This window comes from Dryobates pubescens, chromosome 12 (assembly GCF_014839835.1).
Source record: "Dryobates pubescens isolate bDryPub1 chromosome 12, bDryPub1.pri, whole genome shotgun sequence".
NCBI classification, from domain to species: Eukaryota; Metazoa; Chordata; class Aves; order Piciformes; family Picidae; genus Dryobates; species Dryobates pubescens.
In genome coordinates this window covers 18,804,314-18,819,335 of record NC_071623.1, presented here as the reverse complement: position 1 = coordinate 18,819,335, position 15,022 = coordinate 18,804,314, and the positions used below count along the sequence as shown (strand labels likewise).

Below are 15,022 nucleotides of genomic sequence, written 5' to 3'. Positions count from 1 at the left end.
CCTGGAAAGACTGTAAAACTGACTTTGCAAGCAGTACTCAAATACTCATTTGTCAAAAAAGAAGGTTCCTGGAGGTTATGTACCTTAGATAAAGGAGTGCATTTTCGTATCTTGCATGAGACATTACTTGTACATACTGTGGCACATTTGACCATCTTCAACAGTAAAGACTGAAGGATATCCACAGCAGACTATTTATACTGCTGTATATTAGCCACCTTCATAACAAAATGGAGCTTGTAGCTTTATCTAATTGTATTTTCTTTGTCCTTTCTCCCTTTAGCAACTCTAAGGTGTGTTTTACCCAGAACTGAAGAAGAAAAGAAGAAAAAGTCTTTAAAATGGTTGCAGTGTATGCTAGCCCACTAACCTCCTTAGCAGCATTTTCACTCCTCTGCCACTGTCCTATTTCTGGAACGCAGGGAAAAGTATTTGTGACCATTGCAATGTTAGCTCAATGCATTTCTTTTGATCATTGCATATGTTGGCTGTTCCTCCATCATGAGTATGAAAGTTTAGCACGAAGGAAGTAATATGAACTCCCCAAAGGGTTAATGCATTGTTTAACAATGTGTTCCAATGCTTATGCACATACACATCATGGTGCAAGAGCTTGACACAAATCAGATATTAACTCCATTATTTCCAGCATAGCTGTGATGCCATTTGATGAAGAGAAGTTATGACGGAGAGCAGCTGCCACAGAGAGGTAACAGCAGGCACAGAGTACCACAACACAGCCTTACAGCCTCTTCCTGACTTCGTCCAAGCATGGCTCACTGTCTGGAGTTGTGAGAAGTGCTGCTGCAATCAATTTTTCTCACACGCTCTAATGCTTTATCATGACTGCCATCTCTCACATTGCTAAAACCTGTCCTGTTGCATTTTGAAAGTCTGGTAAATCAGGCATACATCAAAAAGAAATTAGGTATAAATTACTGTGTTTATTTGAACTTTGGGTGCTGGAAACTAACTGCTTTTTCACTTGGGCGCCAACTGTCACAAAGTGAGGAAGAACGCCTGCCTCTTTTAATTATCTTAGCGCAGCTAATGCGTTCACAGGAAATATTTTGGATTCTTTGTACATCAGCAGGGGAAAAAAAAAAGAAGCCACATTTCTCTTAGCACTTATTGACAAGCAGTTATGATAGAAGTGGGAATGAGAAACTTTTAGAATTAGATTTTCCCCTTGATGAGCGCAAAGATCTGCTAAATGCCAAGTGACCCTTTAACTGTGTTGGCTAGCACATTTCTGCCCAAACACTTCTCTTAGTCTCAGACATCATTACTGAAAGATATGCTAAACTTCACAACAAGGTGGCAAATTGCTTCTGTATTTTCTGCTGTGTGTGTAACAAATATGAATGAATCTTTCATGGGCAAAGTGATATCTAAAGTCAGACAACATATTGCTCAAGGATTATTATACGCATCTTCCCTCTCCATCTCCCTGACAAAGAAAGTAGGAAGCAAGATCATTAGGTCACACTGTAGTATTTTTCAGAAAATATTGATTTGCAAGGCTGCATTTACCAACTCTAAAATTTAAGTAGCAGCCTGCAGAGCATTTCAGAAATTGGGTAAAATATTTATAGACAGCACATTTTCCCTCTACTCAGGTTTTTAAGATACAGAGGAAACAAGCATTTATTTCTGCTTCATGAAATACAATGTATATTCAACCTGCCCCAGCTTCATTCCTGATAAGGAGCTTATTTTACAAACCAATGTGCAATTTAACATCAGTCCTTTAAAAAGTGGACAGTCTAGCAACAGCTTTGAAGAATGCTTTTCAGCTAGAGTATTTACCAGTTTGGGCTGTTAAAGGCAGTTCCTGGTTGACCTAACAGAGCAGAAACATTTTCTTCCTACTAGTTTGAAGACGGAAATAATTGACAAAAAAATCATTTATTAAAAAGGCTTAGAATGAAGGATAGCTGAACTCAGACAAATAAATTCTGAAATACAAAAGCTGCCACATTTATCTATGTATGCAGTAAGGAGTTATCATATATTCTTATATCCTTGACAGAAGAAAATATCAAGCTTGATTAACCAGTATGTGGGTTTGGGTTTTTTTGGGGAGTTGTTTGTTTGTTTTGTTTTAAAATGTAAACTAAAGCTATAGCATTGCCAAACAGCAAACAGGGAGGTGGTGGAGTCACCGTCCAGGGAGGTGTTCAAGAGGGGATTGGATGTGGCACTTGGTGCCATGGTCTAGTCATGAGGTCTGTGGTGACATGTTGGACTCGATCTTTGAGGTGTCTTCCAACCTTGGTGATACTGTAAAACCATAACAGGGATGTATACTACTGCAACTTTGAGAGAGGAAAGTTACATTAGGATAAATGTGTTATAAATGTGTTTAAAATACCTGAAGGTGTGTTGAAGTATTTTTCTGCCTGAAAAATGGCTTGTGTTCGACCATATATCAGGGCTTGGTTTTGATTTTTGAGGTAAATTATAGTGGTTTTTTGTTATATGTTGCATGTTTACTGCATATAAACAGGGCAGTATGGGTACATGAAAGGGATGTTTCTTCCTCAGCCCACAGCGGGCAAAGGAGTGAAAATTTCTGCTTCATGCAATGAAGTGCAATGTCTTGGGAATGCTTTATTGATGAGTGCTTGAATTAACTGTCTATTTAAGAAGAGGAGCATGGACCAGCCTCATTAGTGCTAATGCAAAGAGATTTAAATTATGTTTTTGTGACCTAGCAAGGTCTTCTGTACCTCTGGGAGATTACTATAGAGGAGGGCAAGGAGGGCTTCCATGCTGCTCTTCATTAGCAGAGGAACATCCTTAATTTCTTGCCCTTCATTCCATGGGAGTCATGTTGCAAGAAACTCTGAACTGATTCACAAAACCAGAATATCCTGCAGATAGCCTGTCCCTCACAGTAGCCTTGTGAACATGGTATTCATCTCCTATGGCTCTGCATAGTAAAATGAGTTTTCCTCTGTTTTATTATTATAAACGGTTCTCTAATGGACTTTCTTGCAGCAACACTATTGCAGGTCCTGTGCCCACAATATTTTTGGCAATGAATACACACGTTAGCTAATGAAAGGTAATAACCACCAAGCTACATAGTCTCTTAAGACAGCCATGTGACCTTAGATTTCATGCACTGGGAATGCAAAAGCCAATATTGCTTTGTCTCTGCACAAACCTTAGTGACGTTCTAGTCATTTGTAACTTTTCTCAGCCATGGATTGCTTCTCCTAAACAAACCCATCCCTTGTGGGTGATGGTGTGAGCAATTGCATGCATTGCTGATGAGCTGGATTTTTCTTCTCTTTCGTATGTACTGAGCCTTATCAGTAGAGCATGTTACTCATGAACTATCTGTTAATGGCATTTACTGAGCCAAGCCTCATACACTGCTCCCTCTGTGTGTGCAAACATATCCTGTCTTGAAAGGAGGGAATGCCTGTATATTCTTAGAGCTTAAGTGTATACATTGGAAAAAAAGAAAGATGAACCAAACTAATCCCTGTAATGCCTCTCTGCTGATGCACAGCTTCCCTCTACTTCTAAGTACATTAGTTACCAAAATTAACCCCATATTCAAACACCTTCAAAATCTGACTACAGCAAGCTGTAGCATTTTTTCAGGAACCATCATTGTGCATGGCAGAGCAGCTGCTGTGGTTCATGTATCCCAGGGGACGTTGAAACAAAGACTTCACCCCGGTCCCCTGTATCCTGTCCTGCAGGGCAGCACTGATAGTTCACAGACTCCCTGATGATGTTTTGGGAGCTCCTCCAAAATAGGAGAAGGTGTAAGTTGCTGTGTAGAAATGAAGAGTACTTTTATGTCATCCTACCCGGCCACATTCTTTCAGCCTCCACTGTGATGGGAAAAGTGCATTCCCTTATCATACGAAACAGCCTGCAAATTGAGGACAGTGGGAAGCTCAGTTCTCTGCCTGAGGTTTATTTTTTTTACAAGAAAAAACCTTGATTTGAAGATAAGATAGCAGCTGAAAAAGCATATTAATGCAACAAGCAGTTGCCTTCGCTGTTAAAATGCCACCTGATACAAAACTTTGCTTGTATGCTGTGTATCCACAAACACTTCCCAGCTATTTTCACTATACTTTTGGAACCTGGTCCAAAGCTATTGCCCTTGTTTAACCTCTACATGATCTAAAGTGATCTTTATACTTAGGTAACACTGTGAAAATTTGAAGCCAACTAAATCACTAGAACCAGAAGTTCCCCATTTAAATGACAGGGGACTTTAGCAGAATGATCTCTGGGTCTGAAAATCATTCCTGTGAATAGTTTGACTGTTTTCACACAGCTTTCCCTTTAACCTTTATCCAGGCCTGTACATAAACATACAAGACTGATACAGTCTGTCTTCTGCATGCTATGACACACTGATTTGAAATTAGGCCAGCATGCTTCAGACTCACAGTGTCATCTGCATGCAGAGTCTTGATTTCTATAGTTACTTACTATACGTACTACACACATACTGCTAATAGCCCTAATTTAATGCAGTAAAGTGCTTAAATTTTTAAGAGCACTTTTAACTATCATATAAGAAAGAATTTCAAATACATTGGACAAAATGTATACAGGGAAAAATAAACAGCAAGTATCAGCCTTCTTCCAAAACCACAGTAAATAAAGTCATATTATAAAAGAGAGAATGACAGAATCACAGAATGTTAGGGCTTGGAAGAGAACTTGAAAGATCAGCCATCCAACCCCCCTGCCAGAGCAGGTTCACCTAGATTAGGTCACACAGGAACACATTCAGGGTAGTTTTGAATGTCTCCATAGGAGGAGAATCCACAACATTCCCAGGCGGCCTGTCCCAGTGTTCTGCCAAGATCACAGAGAAAATGTTTTTCCTTATGTTTAGGTGGAACCTCCTGTACTCCAGCTTGCAGCCATTGTGCTTGTCCTATCATTGGACATCACTGAGAAGAGCCTGGCTCCACCCTTCTGACACTTGTGCTTTACTTATCTCTAAACATTAATGAGGTCATCCCTCAGTATCCTGTTCTCCAAGCTAAAGAGACTACACTCCCTCAGCCTTTCCTCAGGAGGGAGATATGCCACCCCCTTAATCATCTTTGTGACTCCGTGCTGCACTCTTTCAAGCAGTTCCCTGTCCTTGAACTGAGGAAGAGGGCTTTTGATAAACCCAGTTAAATAAGTATACACTCAAACTTCTTAGCTGAGGTCTTATTCAAGTATTAAGGCTGATTTAATATTGTTTATATAATTCCCAAATGAGCACATCCATACACCAGCTTAAATTGTGTTTTATAGTTGAACAAAAGCTGTGAGTTCTATTTTAGATTTAGGTGAGAAGATTTTTGTCTGTACATACTAATTCCTCATTGTAAAAACTAGAGTAGCAATGAAGCCACTTTAACATGCATTTTTGGGTGACTGTTTTCTGCAGTGTCAGAGGCAGCCATCAGGAATGTAGCATATTAGAAGTACACTGCCACAAAATCAGACACAACTACAACATCCACATGACACTTGTGAGCTTTTAAGAATGTTAAGTCAGGTATTTTAATGCAAGGGTTACCTTAAGTTGCTACGCATGGAATGGCAAAAAATGTTGTCAAGACTCAACACATTTCATAGAATCATAGAATGGTTGGAAGGGACTTCTGGAAATCATATAGCCCAACCCCTCTGCTAATGCAGGTATGCCTAGATCAGATTTCACAGGACCATGCCCAGGCAGGTTTTGAAAGTCTCCAGAGAAGGAGACTCCAAAATATCTCTGGACAGCCTGTTGCATCCATCACCCTCAGAGGAAAAAGTTTCTCCTTATGTTCAAGTGAAACCTCCTGTTTTCTGATTTCGACCCATTGCTCTTTGTCTTATCACTGGGAATAGCAAAGCTGCATCCTCATGACCTCCACTCTTTAGATATTTGCATGCATTTATAAGATCCCCTCTCAGTCTTCTCCTTTCCAGGCTAAAGAGGCCCAGGTCTCTAAGGCTCTTCTCATAAGAGGTACTGAAGTCCCCTAATCATCCTTGTGCCCCTGTTGGACTCTCTCCACTAGTTCTCTGTCCCTCTTGAACTGAGGAGCCCAGAATGGGACACAATACTCCAGGTGCTACCTCACCAGGCCAGAGCAGATGAGGAGAAGAACCTACTTCAACCTGCTGACCACACTCTTCTTAATGCACCTCAGAACACTGTTGACCTTCTCAGCCATAAGGGCATGTTGTTGGCTCATGATGAACTTCTTGTCTACCATCACTCCCAGCTCCTTCTTAGCAGAGCTGCCATCCAGCAGGTCAACCCCTAACCTGTACTGATGCATAGGATTATTTCTCCTCAGGTGCAGGACTCTTGCCCAGTTGAACTTCACAAAGTTTCCTCCTGCTTAATGCTGCAACCTGTACACGTCTCACTGAATTGCATCCATCTGCCATGTCAGCCCCTCCTCCCGGTTTTATTTCATCAACAAACTTGCTGAGGGTCTACTCTCCCCTTGTCCAGGTCATTGATAAATATGTTGAACAACACTGGAGCCAGTACTGACCCCTGGGGAACACCACTAGCCACAGACCTCCAACTAGACTCTGTGTCATTGATCATAACTCATTCTATTTAATACCATGCTGTTCTACTCTTTTCTTCAGGTACTTCTGTGTGTTAGATGCTAGAGTTCTCACATGGCAGATATCACTACCAAAATGCTTGTTCATTTACGTCACACTGCTGCCACTGCTTACTCCTTGTAACAAGTCCCCATGGTCATTATGTGACTTGAGAATGAATGTTAAGAAGATTTTTGCAGGATCTTTTGCATGACTGAACATTCTTATCGATTCTCACCACATGGTCCTTGCATGACTCCTGCATATAACAACTGCAATCACTTTGAGAGTGAATATGTGAATACTTTTCCTAAGTAAGCTGCAACAAGCTTGGGGGTGTCCAAAAAGACACTGCATAGAAGAAAGTCAGAAATTGTTATAACAAAAGAGGTATCTGAAAGATGTCGAGGCCAGAAGATTTTCCTGACTGATTACTGACAAGGTTCAGTCACCAGGACAGAGAAGTCAAATCATAGATATGAGCATGGAACGGAATTCACACTTGCTATAATCCATGCCACAGACTGAAGCATGAACAAAGTAGTAGATTGCTTAACAATAGTGTGCATCATGGTCCAAAGAACCCTCAAAAGATTTCTTATGATGATTTTTTTTCCCTTTTGTGCCTGCATGATTTTAATTTCTAAACCAGCCCTTCCTGAACTCATCTGCAATGTAAATCCACCACTATTTTATGTATTAGAAAAAGTGAGCTACTTTTGAGGAAAGATGGGAAGACTCTATTCAAATAGTTGCAGCAAGAAGTTATTTAGAAATAGGCCTTTTCTGGTTTGCTTGTTTTCTAAAAAGAGGAAGCCTGGTTCAATCCCTTTTTCATAGTTCACAACAGGTGAGGTGTTATCACTTTGGTATAATGCAAAGAGAAGCCTTCTAAATCAATGAGATATATAAGCTCTACAAGATCAGAAACAGTTCTTTTGAACACCACACTTTATATTTTAATGATGCTGCACCCTTCCCTCTCAGGGGCTTCTTTTTCAATTAATTTCTTTTGGAGAAGTGTGAATAGCAGCAGGCTGTTTGCATGAGAAGTGTGTCCCATGAGACTGATGAAAAGAAAATCATCACTACTGATGGCTTTTAATGTAGCAGAGAAAACTATTACTATAAACTACATAATAAAAAAAAAATAGAGATAATGATTCACTCATGTTTTTAAAATGCTTTGAGATCTGCTAAAATGCTGCAGGAGAGATACTGCTATTATTTCACCATATTGCCACTCAAAGGGCTGTTTTTCAACAGAAACACGAAACTTGCAGATGGGGTGGGTAATATATCCTCTTTCTTTGTTTGCCAACACTTCTCATTATAAGAGTATTTTCATTTGCTTGCAGTTTGACTTTTGCTTGGATAGTATTTTTCCAGGTCAGGTGTCTGCCTCAGGCTGAGTCATTTCAGCTGGAAAATTTCATCTACAACTGACCATTTCCGAGAATAAGGCAAGAGGGTGGAAGAGGAAAGCTGTAATACATATCGATCCCACCATAAAAGCACACACCCTAAAAAACCCCAAAACAAACCAAACAAAAAACTCCAACAAAATCCACACCACACCATTGCAAGAGTCTGAGAAGTCAGTCAGCAACATGGATTTCAAGTTTGGCAGGTGATGGCACTAGCACTAGATATTCTACATGTCCCTATGAAAAGTCAATACATCTGCGCCCAAATTTTGCATTTAGACCAAACCCAAGTAAATAAAGAGACAAATCCCCCACACTTATCACATGCTGAGAAGATGTTTTTCAGTGACAGCTAAGAGCTCCCAGGGTTTGAGCAGCCCTGAATACATTCTAGTACAACCTTCAATAACCAACTGAGTTCCAGCCATATGGAGTGGGTGCAATCTAGTGACATGTCAGAAATCAAAGCAGATTTGTCTCTACTTGTACAACTGTCCATGCTGGGTCCATGAAGCATGAAAAAGATACTGCAGTGCAGAGAGAAAGAAAAGAGATGTGGGGAGTGAGGGACCAGAGTGGGAAACTGGCCTGCATTGCTAGGCATGCAGATAGAAGCAGAAAGCAAAGGAGCAAAAGCTCAAAGTGGTGTCCAGGATAACAAAATGGAATTACAGAATTGGATTTATGAGCAGTGGGGGGGAAGTCAGAAGCTGTGAGCAGGTGGAATTGCAGAGGTGATGGGCCTTGGCAAAGTGAAGTTGAGAAGCTGGGGTAGAGATGTGAAAGTGGGACAAGGAAGCAGTGGAGTGATATGCAGCACTGTCAACAAGCAAAGATCTATGTGAAAGGGAGACAGACTGAAATGCATTGAAGACACAGAACCTGAAGACCTGCAGAAAGACAACACTGTAACTGAAGGCTGGAAGGAAGGTTGGGAGCTCTGAAGGGCAGCACTAGTTCTGAGTCATGAGAACAAGGCACCAAGGAAAGCAGAACTGAGAAGGGAAACATGTGGAGGACAGACTGGTTTTGGAAGCCAGAGCAGAAGGGACAGAAGTTGGGCAAAGATGAGATGCAGAAGACTGAGGAAGAGAGGACATGCTTAGGAGGAATGAACAGAAACCCCCACATCTACAGAACATTATTTTCTTCAGGATGTCTGATTTCCTGCCATTGGTAGGTGTGTACGAACCCCACTGGTAAACCACTACAGATAGACCAACTTATGCAGTATCCTTAGCAGGGCTAATCTTGACAATTACATCTGAGGATGTCAGCACCTACTGTTTCCACTTTGAAGGAGTAGAAGAAAGGGGGTTCAGTTCACTACCAAAAATCTAAAAAGAAAATTGCATTTAACACAAGCCAAAGCAAAACATATTGCAAAGGCAAGTGGACAACAGGTATAAACCAAAACAAATTATGTATGTAAGTACAGTGGTCGTCTCACCACCACGAGGTATGAATTGCAGGGTGGGTAGTTTTCATGGCTTTTTGTCAGAACTCAGAATTGCTCAATTCATTTGTCTGAATATACACTTAAAAAAACCCAAAAAAACATAATGCCAAGATGGCATGATATCCAAAAAGCTCCATTAAGATTCAGGCATGGTTCCAACAGTGCTGTTTGCCAAGCAGAAACCTGCCTATTTTCCTGCCAGCTTATCCACTCAGCTCCCAACAGTCAGTTTACTGAACTGCTAGCTTCCAAGAACCAGATTTTGGGACAGAAACAAAAAGGATGGTGGGGATGGCCTGCCACATCTCTGTGGGACAGAATTATTTGGAGTCTGTAGACCTCTGGGGTAGGTGGCTATGTAGACAAGGGCCTCAGTTATTCCTAAAAACTGGGAGAACTGCTTTCATGTGGTATCTAAGTCATTATTCTGATCAGCAATGCAAAAAAAGTAGCCAGCCTAAGGTCAAATAGTACGTAAGTGCCCAGCTTCCAAGCTTTTGGCTTGCTGACTTTTGAGAGGCTGAACAGAAAGATTCTCTAAGCTCTGTTCCTGGGTTCTACGGCAGACAGGATCTCACTCTGAAGTTATTGTCAAGAAACTTTCTGTTACCTTATCCAAGATCTTACAGCAATTTCTGAGAAATGTCCTCAAGATTTTGTTTTCATTTAGATGTTTGTAAATCTCAAAATACTCTACAGAGTAGATAGCTCTCTCGTAACTGGTTACATGCTCATGATGTTGAGTGTCTTTATTTGGATATTGCTTTTCGCAAATTCTCATTCAAGACAGAACAAGGATGCTCCATGTAGTGGAGGGTGTGGAAAGCGGGTAGTAAATGCAGCAGAGGACTGCAGACAAGAGAGGTCATTTGCATGCGTATGAAGATCAGTGCTGCTCTGTAGAGCCAGATTCTGCATTCACTTTTGCCACAGATGTCTCAGATAATAATAATTAAATTGCAGAAATTCATCTTTCCCAGGGTGCTCAGAAGCAATTCCATTTCAATGGGAGCAGAGCTTTGAACTTATAAACGCTAAGTAACAGAGGTCAACTGGAAAAATCAAGCTGTAGGCTTCTGAAATTGAAAATATAAAAATTTGTGGATACTTTCAAGTTCAGTCTGTGCCTCGGTCGCCATTCGTCAAAGTGCTCTTCATAACCCAGGTGGGTTTTGAAGATGAGCACATTGTTTCTGAAGCACTTCAATACCACAGAGATTATCATCTCAGAAAAGCTCACAAGGAAATTGTTAATTATGTCCTCAGAACAGAACACAGAGGAAACAAAATACCAAGGAAAAGCTCATTAAGTATCATCTTTTCTGAATCACCTTTCAGATAACTGGTTTAAGGTCACCCAGGAAGCTTGGAGTAGAAATGAGAACGAGCCAAAGGACCCATGATACTGAAGATGAGCAATAACTTTCCCTCTGCTTCTCTGAAGAATATATAAGTATATGGATGGTATGAAAAGCTAAACTGTAAATAAGGATACTTGGACACTGATATTAACTCCCCTTAAAATATCATATTTAGGAATACTTTTAACCTCCAGCAGGCATGACAGGCCACATTTTGTATTTCTTAAAATCAAATATAAGTCCCTGAAAAGCATTGGAGTTTATAAAATGGAAAGACAAGACAGACATTAATAATATTTTTGAAGCAATAGACCACTTTTGACTCTCCACTAATATGTTAGATATAGTCATCATGTAGTTATGGAAGAAAACAATACATAGCCATCAGAAAAATTACTGTGGCAATGTTGACCTCCAGCTACAATAGCAAAATGGCAAGAATTGTTGAGGTCTGACATACAAAGTTCACCTTTGACATTTTGGGATTAGTACATCAGGAAAGGCTATTAACCCTTTTTTTAAATAATAGTGACTTGTCAAGGCTGGAGCATGATAAAGTACCTAGAGCACTTTGCAGCCAACTTTGACAGCACTGGATGAAAAGATAGGAGTCACGCTGACACATTTGCTCTTCATGCATCATGGATCACTCTTCACACTGCAACTTGCACCATTCTGATACATCTGCCTTACAGAGTATATGTGGGATGAGGTTGTATCACAGGTGCATTGCAGCTCAACCCACTTGCACTCTTCAGATGTGCCACGTTTATGCAAGTTACTCAGAGTATAGTCAGTCACTGTTTGAGATTTCTGACCAGCCAATGGCCCCTACAGGCAAATACCCAGAAGTACAGCAGAGTATCTTCAAGTAAGTCAAATCATTGGCAAAAGCTATGATTCAACCAAAATTGATAGAGCTGGCAGTCTGCTTTCTGGGGAGGAACTGTCAAGCTTGAAATTGTAACCAAGTGGAAGAAAACCAATATTGCACCTGGGGTACCAGTTAGTGTTGTTGATGACTAGTAATGTTTTGATCTAAGCTGTAAGGATAGATTGCTGGATTGTAGTGTTTGTGGTTTGTTGTTAGACAAAAAAAAAAAAACAAAACCAAAAACTACATTAATTTTGATAGCCATTTGAAGAATGATATCATTAAGAGGTGCCATTCTCCACCAGATTTACTATGGTGAACTGTTGGTGCAGCAGAAACACGATTACTATTTTGACATTCAGTTCCTAAACTGTATCAAGAGATCTGCAATATTGCAATGTCAAGCAAGGTACCACATACAAGAAGAGAAATGGTGACTTTGGCTTTTTGTGCTGCAGCATGTGACCAATGGCCCCTGATGATCTCAGGTTTATGAGATGTCATGCCTTTCAGAGTCCACATTGCTAGTGGCTTAAAGCTTATCCCTTAACCTCTTGAAATAATTAGCAATTACATCATGCCAGACTGGAAACAAGAAAGAGCTAAAGGACAGAAGAGAAAGAATGCCTGTAACAAAGTCATTTTACCTTACTATTCTCTGTATTTTAACTCAGAATGAATACAGGAATCAACCTCTCCTCCCCAATCCTCTCCTCTCCCTCTCAAATAAGCCCAGGGAAAGTTTCTAAGAACTTCAGGAACAGTGAAATTGTACCTCAACGATTCCTACAGATTATCATGAAGTGCATTATTTAAAAGCACCATTGCTCAAAACTAGGTGCTACTGCAATCAGTTTTCCTGCCTTTTGTGTCTTTGTGAATAGGCCTGAACATTGCTGATATCCAAATATCCAAATGAGAAAACATTCCTATTCTTACATATTGCTGAAGCCTTTCAGGGCCATCTGAACATTCATGTTTCGGAGTATTTGAACAGATTTAAAGTATTCTATAAGAATTTTAATCCAGGTTTATATACAGTGCTACCTTTGTAAACATCAAGAACACTCAAGAAAGCACACTTAGGAAGAAATCAAGGTTAATGCTTTTAGTTCCTCTCTCTGTTGGTGGAAACACACACACTAAAATTCTCCTTGTTTTTTTTAAAGGCTGATAAGTAAGTGGTTGATGAAAATGTAAACTTTTGTCATCTAGCAGAGGAAGTCACCAGCAAAACTTAGGATACAAACCATTTATCTACTGACCTAGTTGTTGCAGTTAAAACTGCTCACAGAAAGGAGTTTCGGTGCAAGGTTTCTATTTAGAGAAGAATACTTTGCCAGATGAACAAAGAAGGGTAAAAGTCAAGAGAGAAAAAGACACGATGACTGATTAGAGTCTATGTCATCATTAAAAATAAACACAAATCCGGATTAACCTTCTTAAGTGCTCATTATCTAACTGCCGTGACAATCCTACGTGTGTAATTTTGTGTTTCTATAAAGAGCACAGTCATTAGCTTGGCTCTAGTTTTCCGAGTTAATCTCACCTTTTACTGTCACATGCACACTCTGGCTGGTGGACAGCTGGGGTTGAACAAGGACATTGCATGTATATTCCCCCTCATCTACTTCTTTCTGCACATCTGAAAGCTTCAGCGTCCCGTTGTTCTCAAACGCCACTTGGCGATGGTTAAACGGTAGAAGATTGGAGTTCTTGTACCACTTGATGGAGTAATACGGGTAGCCAATCACACGACAGTGGATGTAGGTGTCCCGCCCAGCTATTGCTGTGATGTTCTTCATTGGTCGAATGCTTGCTGGCCCTGGAAAAGGTAAAAAGAAACTCTTGAAAACAAATTAAAGGCATGTTTGCTTGGGGAAACATGCATATCATTTTTCTGAATATACCAATGTTAAAGACATTTAGAGCTGTGGCTTGTACAACAACACTTAGCATTTAACAGGTATTTTTCCTTTTAAGAGCTACTCAAGCAGTTTTCCTAATCTTTATATGCTCTAGTTTTCCCTTACCCTGCAGCACACATACTAATTATATGGGGATATATGTTTACATTATCCAACACTTGCCTGATAAAATCTTCGCCGCATTAAAAATTAAAAGGTTGAGGATGATTTAATTAACATGAAATACTAAAACTGATACAAGGCTAGAATCCTGTGACATGAGAATACTGACAACATTAGCTTTTTTAATTTTGACATATATAAAGTATAATACTATGAGGATGGGTATTATGTCATGTAGAGCTAGAAATGCAAGCTTAAGTAGTGTATATATGAATAATCATAATGAATGTTGAACTAGTAAAGGAAAAGAAAGGAAAAAAGACCCCATGCACAGCAGAACTAAAGTAACTATAAAGCAACTAAAGAAACTATAAAGCAATAGAGATCAATATAGGAAAAATAGAGTTAGAACACAAGCCAAAGGGTTCTTCCAACATTTAACCATACCATACACTTTCTAGATGGGGCTGACAAAGCAGAGTGGGAAAAGAGAATGGGCAATAAAAGGAGAGGAAAAACAGTAAGTTGTTTTTTGCATTCCAAGACTTATTTCATCACATGCAACAATCATCTTCTTCACTACAATGAGTTATGTGTGTTTTTTTGAGGAGCTGATTTGACAAGCACCTCTTACGTTTATTCGAGCCTGGTACAGGACGACTCCAGCAGAGTTGTTGGCAGTACAGCGATAAACTCCACCATCTCGGACCTGAGTGTTAGAGATATTCAGGTAACTGACCACGTTGCCTTCAGAGGTGATAATCTGACTGATACGATGACTGCTGTCCTTCACAATGGGATCTTCATCCAGTGTCCAAGTGACCGTAGGCAAAGGAGTCCCCTTCACATTGCACATAAGGGAGACTGGCTCTCCTGGACTCACCACTTTCTCACTGAAGGCGGAAATGATTTTGGGAGTTCCATCTGCCAAGGGAAAGAAAAACACAACGATAGTAGTTATGTGGTGTAAAGCTTGTTCCTGTATCCCAGAGCTTATCACAAATCAAGATCTTGTTTTAGAAGGGATGCAAGAAATTGTGTTCCAGGATAACACTAACTATAGAGACAGGGAAGCAAATTTTGATAGTAGTGTACTTAAATGATCATTTTGTAAGTAGAGAGCAGGATTAAATAACCACCTATCCAGAGGGTTCAGTGGGGAAACATTTAGGAGCGATGACATTCTGCTATCAGTTGGGAAATTGTCTCTGAGATCATGCAATGCATGTTAGTCCTCCTTTCAAAATCATATTTTCAAAGCAGTACCTAGAAGGAAT

At 40.1% G+C, this 15,022-nt stretch overlaps 1 protein-coding gene across 1 annotated transcript in view; it reads right to left on the bottom strand.

The window, feature by feature from the left end:
• The window catches only part of DSCAM (DS cell adhesion molecule), a 459,734-nt gene that overhangs the window by 163,595 nt on the left and 281,117 nt on the right, over nucleotides 1–15,022 (bottom strand). Inside the window, exons 7-8 of the mRNA XM_054165785.1 lie at nucleotides 14,373–14,669; nucleotides 13,265–13,540 (exon numbers count right to left, since the gene is read on the bottom strand). Of these exons, the coding sequence (XP_054021760.1) occupies nucleotides 13,265–13,540; nucleotides 14,373–14,669 (573 nt within the window). The remainder of the gene's footprint in view (nucleotides 1–13,264; nucleotides 13,541–14,372; nucleotides 14,670–15,022) is intronic.